Source organism: Glandiceps talaboti, chromosome 8 (assembly GCF_964340395.1).
Source record: "Glandiceps talaboti chromosome 8, keGlaTala1.1, whole genome shotgun sequence".
Classification (NCBI taxonomy): domain Eukaryota; kingdom Metazoa; phylum Hemichordata; class Enteropneusta; family Spengelidae; genus Glandiceps; species Glandiceps talaboti.
Genome location: NC_135556.1, coordinates 20,656,662 through 20,664,183, shown reverse-complemented (window position 1 = coordinate 20,664,183; position 7,522 = coordinate 20,656,662). Strand labels below are relative to the sequence as shown.

General features: G+C 34.2%; 1 protein-coding gene across 1 annotated transcript; it reads right to left on the bottom strand.

The window, feature by feature from the left end:
* Positions 1-1,123: 1,123 nt before the first annotated feature.
* LOC144439341 (cystine/glutamate transporter-like) lies at positions 1,124-7,107 on the bottom strand. Its single transcript, XM_078128623.1, has 9 exons — positions 6,567-7,107; positions 6,118-6,243; positions 5,666-5,765; positions 4,716-4,884; positions 3,983-4,086; positions 3,275-3,386; positions 2,164-2,313; positions 1,691-1,865; positions 1,124-1,188 (listed from the first exon to the last, which is right to left on the bottom strand). Exons 1-9 carry the CDS (start codon positions 7,105-7,107, stop codon positions 1,124-1,126), a joined length of 1,542 nt encoding a protein of 513 aa, XP_077984749.1.
* Between the last annotated feature and the right edge of the window lie 415 nt (positions 7,108-7,522).

Genomic DNA, 7,522 nt, shown 5'->3' with positions numbered 1-7,522 from the left:
ATTTTTTTCTAAGGATGTTAGTGATTTAAAAATGCAACTGAAGCAAGGACATTTATTGCCTATACACTATTTTTCCATGTGCTATAATGGCTAATTTTCCAAAAATCAACGTAGTAATTTCGGTTACCATGGCAATTGATGTTAATGAAAGGACTACGGTTTTTGAACTTAGTATAACAAATTACCTTAGCTGATATTATTAAAACCATTAAATACTATTGTCTGGGGTATATATATATATATATATATATATATATATATATATATATATATATATATATATATATATATATATATATATATATATATATATATATATATATTACCAAACATGTCATTTGTTTATTTATATTTCCATGGAAACAGCAATCCAGTTATATATCAAGTGTGACAATGCTATGGATGTTACTTACTCACAAATGGCATGAGCAAGGACATTAATATTCTTAAAACTGTCTTATGCTTTTGGCTAATTGTAGCACAAAATTGACATAATTTGGTAATTTTGGTAACCATGGTAACTATAACTTCTTTTCGTGAACTCAAATGACAAATGACGATTATATAACGTGATTGTTAACAAGATATAGCTCGACATTACCAAACTCTTTGTTTCATTCAAGGAGTATTTGGCAAACTTTTACACAGAAATACCAAGCAAACAGAAACATTTGCCAAATCCATCATTGAATATTGAACCTTTATTTACCCATATCGAAAATTTCTGAAAAGAGAGAGAGAAAGACTAGAGAATATGTGCACATATACACGTACTAATCTAGTCTAGTCACTAGAATTTCACAACACTAACAACATGAAAATATACGTGACTGCTACAATATCTCGTCGGAATAAACAGCTACTCGTTAAAAACCAAGACTGTATAGTATGTGAAAATAGAAAACGTTACGAAGTAAAATTTTATTCAAGAACAAAAGGAGCAATGTGTTAAAATGTAATATTTGTCCATTATAAAAGGCATAATGCAAGCGAGAATTGTATGAAATATAATATTTTTAACTGTATACATAGCTAATGTTTGTTTCTGTATCAAACGTTTTCTTGAGTAACTTATCATTAAATTACCAGACAGTAGTTTTCGACGTTTTTTGTTCAGTTTGCGTTAGAAAGTTTCTTTTTCTTGTTTCACCACAAGTAGATATCTCTGTAGAAATCTTGAGACTTTACCTGTTTGAAAATAAAAGAGTTGTGTTATATACAAGTAGTATGCCAAATGTGTGGTGACTTCAAAATGATAAAAAGTAATGGACCGTTCTAATATTCTCAAGGATTGGCTAAATTCTTAATACTGAAGCATATCCTAATATAATAATCATGTATGTATGTATGTATGTATGTATGTATGTATGTATGTATGTATGTATGTATGTATGTATGTATGTATGTATGTATGTGTATGTATGTATGTATGTATGTATGTATGTATGTATGTATGTATGTATGTGTGTGTGTGTGTGTGTGTATGTATGTATGTATGTGTGTGTGTGTGTGTGTGTGTATGTATGTATGTATGTATGTATGTATGTATGTATGTATGTATGTATGTATGTATGTATGTAATGTATGTAAAACGTAGGGCATTGCTGAATATTATGTTGAATCATCCGCAGTCATTGTAGTTGAAAACCATAACTTAATAGTTTTGGTATAATAATACATTGACTCCCACCTGTAAAGTTCATAAAAGATCTGGGTTTGTTTTTCCACTTTCCAAAGTAGTATACTGGTACACCACTTAGTATAATTGCTATACCAATTCCTCCTTCAACAGGTGCCGCGATTACTCCAGTTACTTCCAGGAACATTACCCATATAAAGAATATCACGGGTATGATTATAGGAACCTTGAAGTAAAACCACAACAGATATATTATAATTATATTGATATATTGTTATCGAAATATTGTAATGTAATTAATCCTCTGCCCTGTCTTGTGAGTTTTGCACACCATGCGAGTAGCGGACCCATTACTTCCACGAAAAATAAATATATTTACGTTTGTAAATTTTTTGCTGAAAAACAATCAAGGCAATTGGACCCCTCCCCCTCCCTCCGACCATGGAGGTATAAAGGGAGCGACGGTATATATGTTGACATTGTCTGTGTCACATGATCCAAGAAAACAGGGAAGAAAAATCTACCTTAAACGGTCGAGGAATGTCTGGTCGCTTCCATCGTAGGTATATAAGTGAAGCGGTAGATCCACATGGAATCAACCAACTTGAAATAGAGGTAAAATTCAATAATTGATAGATAGTGTCTCCAGCAAATGAGGAAACAATCACTACAAACTGAAATGGCAAAGCAAACAAAGAATATCTATTATATCAGATTCAAATTATTTCTGCCACAGTAGGATATCTGATGTATAATATGGCATGGGTATTAAGGCCTAATAAAATATTGTGTGGTTCCGATTACGCTCAAATTTAGAATAATTGGGGTAGGTAGATTTTTTATTTTATGTTATTATATATTTTTCTATGTGAGTGTCAAGTTCAGGCTTTCCATTGTTTTCCAAATGGTCTCTGTGTTGTTTATTTCTTCCTATGACAAGTACAGCCATTACAGATTGGAAGAACAGGTTTATATTGTCTTTTTAAGTTGATGCCAGTTTCAGCATCCACTATTTCTCGTGAGACTTCACAGTTTTTGCGATTTTATTATTTTTTTGTCGAATACGTAAAAAAAGGTTTAAGGTCAGCAGTGAAAAGCTAGGTGTGGTCGAGTAAGCGGAACGACACAATTATTTTTTAGGCCCAACCCTAATTATAAATCCCATACAAAAATCTAACAACAAAAATGCTATTTTTTTTTGAAAAAGGCTAAAAGGCCAAAATGACAATATGTTTGATTTATTAAGCAAAACTATTTCCCGCCTTATCTGTCTGAACGCAGGAATTATTGTTTGAGATTGGAGAGGAAACAGCAAACCCAGAAAATGTCATTGCAGCTTTTAACAAATGTGTCATTTTTAAAAAGATAACAAAAAGAAACACTTTTGTCACTAGGCGCTAGGCCCTTTTCACTCTAGTCAACTTTATTTCACAGGTTTACCTCTTTACCTTTCGGAATAAAGGTTGGCCTTCCTGAGACAAGAAACCAATGAATGCAATTAGGATTGTTAAAAGTGAAAAAAAAATCACAAAAATGGAGATAGGCCGTATGATACTAACCTCTTCGTATATGAAACACATCATTTGTTTGTTCTGATGTACATCAAAAGACGAAGTTAAATCGAAAATGACTTACCACAGAAAGGATTTCTATCGCTAATAGTGACGGTAGCGGTGTCTTGTATTTAATATGAATCATGGATAAGATGTCTGGGAAATATCCATCACGAGCACAAACAAAGCAAAGTCTAGACGTAAAGAGAAAAAGGTGTTGTTTTTTTGTTGTTGTTTTTTTGCATTTTTCAGCTCATAAAACTATAGGGTGGGGATCGGAACAAAATGCATTGATTAAACTAACAATTGCTCAACACAAGACGACATGCAAAGTGTATGTCCAAAATGTGACCAAAAAGTGAAATCTCAAACTCGGTTGAAATTTGTTGGAATGTTGATGCATGGTGTCCAGCCGCATATGGTACACGGTACAAGACATTATGACACAATCGTTCCGAGCAATTACAACGTTAACCTTGTCCTTAGTAACAGCTAGGTGTCTTTTGCAAAGATAACATTACTATTGGGTAGTCAAATTCCAAAAAATGAATGCGAACAAGATCAGACCTGGCCCATAGCAATATTAAAATTATGGTTTACAGATGACAACAAGGATGTGTAGGTAAGTGAATGACGTTTGAGAAATAACTCCACTCCCAGCAATAAAGACAGAACCCATAGCAACTGCAAAATGTCAGTGTATATTGTAAATATATAGAAGTTTTCTATTAATGCATATCAAAACTATTGACACATATATATGATTATACTGCATACTGAATATTGATACCTTGCACTTGACAGAGTTCCTCCATTGAGTGAGCCATATATAGAACTAGCGACAATGACAGGAATTATCCAGGAAAACGAACCCAAAATCTTCTCTGCAAATGTCTGGAAAATAAAGAATAATTACACATAAACATACACACACACACATACACACACACACACACACACACACACACACACACACACACACATATATATATATATATACATACATACATACATACATACATACATACATACATACATACACACACACACACATACATACATACATACATACATACATACATACATACATGCACACACACATACATACATACATACATACATACACACACATACATACATACATACATACATACATACATACATACATACATACACACACACATACATACATACATACATACATACATACACACACACATACATACATTCATACATACATACATACATACATACATACATACATACATACATACATACATACATACATACATTATATAACATTACGTTACGTTACATTACATTATATAACATTACGTTACGTTACATTACATTACATTACATTACATTACATTATTACATACATGGACTGGTAGGGATGATTTAAGTGTCTGTTGTCTATATTAAAGGTGTTTAGGCAAAGTGGAGCTGCCATTCTCGACAGAATGAGGTGTGACAGAAATACATCGGAAATGTAATCTTTAAAATTGACCGTTTTGACTTACCAGAGCTACAGCATCCGATGCTAGGAGTTCATCACCAGACATTACAGTTAAATAAGCTATGTTGGTTGACACATATATTAATGTGATAGTAATCTCAGCAACAACAACAGCAATCGGAAAGTTTCTATTTGGATTCTTTATTTCTTCAGTTAACATGTTCATGTTATTCCTATATATATATATATATTTGAAAGAGGCAGATTGTAAAATAATGCAATGATCATGGATTCGATTGATTTAATTAGGAACAAAACAATCTACGTATATGTGTATTGGTAGTAGGCACGATCGATATGGCTACATTCTACAGTAGTTATTTTGACTTCAATGATTTTACATGTAAATGATTAAATTTTACGTGAACAATATCTTCTTCTTTCGACAACATATTCCTCAGCACGAATGTATTGTTAATAGGTGTTTAAAATGTGATCTTACAAATTCATATGAGCAGGTGATGTGAATTGATCACCCAAGCACAATACTATTTACCTCTGATAATATGGGATCACACACGCTGTGTATTAAACTTACTGAGCTACGGTCGAAAGACAAATTTCGGTTAGTTGACCTTCAACATGATGGACAGGGACAAAGACCAAGGTATCATGAGAAAGCTTACCATTTATAATGTTTGAGTAGACACTTAAATTGTGTTTTTATGTACTAAACTTACGCGGGTAAGGGGCAAACTATGTACTTTTTAGGACAAACATATCCATTTCGCCATACAGTTCAAGGCCTTGCAACGTCCATATGTGCACTATTGTGATTGACATGCATGACCATGCTTTGTTGGTATGGTTGTCCATGGACAGATCCATGGATGGATTGACTGCCATAGATCTTTTCTTTACGGCCCGGGTGGTGTTCCCGTATGTACGCTAATAGGTATATAATTAAAGAAATAATGAACTGCAATATTTATATTCTTCACGACAGACACCTACATTCCTCCATATGCAAATAATGCCGAGTAGAACGCTAAGGAGATGTCAAGAACAGACCCCGTTCCTTCTTCGAAGTCGTTTTTGAGGTATTCCGTCTTGCCTGTATTGGAGAAATGTTACAATGTGTGAACTTTCCATATCTTTCGCACGTTTAGCACATAAACAACAACAACAACAACAACAACAACAACAACAACAACAGCAACATCCCTGAAATTTGCACTGTATTGGATACAGACAGACAGACAGACAGACATTAAAGCGGGCAAGCAGGCAGACACACACATCCACCCCTCCACAAATACAAACACATACGCATGAACATATTTTTAACACATTACCATGTGACAACTGTTATAGTTTACTCAACTAGAGTAGAAAACATTTTCTCGCCTCGAGAAATTTGAGTTATCACATCGTCTACAATGTGTGATTAGAAAACACGTACTCACCTCTAAAAAGTTGAACTGTTCCACCAACGATTATCATGATCAGTCCAGTAACCTTGGCAACAGTAAAAATGTTTTGCGTTTGTGCAGCTGCTTTCACTTTCAAACTGTTCACGAAGTAAACAACCACTGTAAATATAAAAATTATAATTGACATCTTCCTTAAATCATTGTAAATAGGTATAATTTTATCATTAACTCTACTACAAGTCCTATATAATCTACGCATGCATACATTTGAAATTTTTGATGCAAATATAATGTAGCAGTTCTGTCTGACAAAGTGGATTCGTGATATACGGCACTTTCAAACTGTGACATACGGGCACAGAATGACTGTGAAAAGGGGCGTATTTGGGTCAAGTTTGTGAACCGTAGTTTGTTAAAAAAATGTTATACGAATATAATGATTCATTTAGTACACACTACTTGATACATTGTAATTTACTTACTTATACAGGCTATGGCGACGAGAGTCACCGCAGTTTTTGGAGTTTCACATTCTGGAAAGAACGGTTTTGTAAGATAGGTTGCAAAGGTAATGGACAAAATTGAAGCCGTTGCAGGTGTAGATATTACAATCAAAATCCAGACTACCAGAAATGCTGGCAATGGCCCGAACACTTCGTTGATGTATACATAATCTCCACCAGATTTTCCAAATGTTGTACCAAGCTCTGCGTATATTAGTCCACCGAACATTACCAAAATTCCACACGAGGCCCATACAACTAGTGACATTCCAACTGATTTGGTGTTTACAAGGACGCCCTTCGGAGAAATGAAAATCCCAGATCCAATGGTAATACCGACGATGATTGTGATGCAGAAAAACAAGTTTAGCTGTCGTTTTAGTACCACTGCGTCATCGTTTGTTTCCTTTTCGTCTTCCTTCTTATTTTCTCCTTGAAATTTACATACAGCATTATCTGGTTCACCGTCGTGAACCGTCATTTTGGGATGCTGACGTTCTCGTGTTCGCAACTGAGCCATTTTGTGTGATACTGACAAGTTGACAAGGGCAATGTTATAATCTTTTAGGGGGTGGGGCTTCGGTTGTGTTGTCGAAACAACATTTTAAAATAATACACAGAAAACGTCACTGTATCGGAAACTGTCGAAGATGGTAATGGTACCTTTATTAAAACAAATCAGGGAGTGATGTCACGATTGAAGAACTTGACAACTTATTGAAATAAAGCTAATACGTCTGCAACAGCTTTGTAAAACATCCATAGCAAACCACCAATCTGCAAATTCTATTATACAATATCCCAGTATTTCGAATAAGTACTACATCATCGAAGACGAATGATTACCCCTATGTCGGCCGTACAACTCTGAGCCAATAGGTGAGAATCATGAATCTAGATGACGTAGCAGGAATGAGAAATACCAGATTATTTAT

Bases quoted from the DNA above. Each gene is read 5' to 3' on its own strand.
- LOC144439341 (XM_078128623.1), bottom strand. From the start codon at position 7,107: ATGGCTCAGTTGCGAACACGAGAACGTCAGCATCCCAAAATGACGGTT. The intron at 6,244-6,566 runs GTAAGTAAATTA...TTATATTTACAG, and splicing joins CGTCGCCATAGCCTGTATAA to TGGTTGTTTACTTCGTGAAC. The intron at 4,885-5,665 runs GTAGGTGTCTGT...ATATATATATAG, and splicing joins TTATTTGCATATGGAGGAAT to GAATAACATGAACATGTTAA.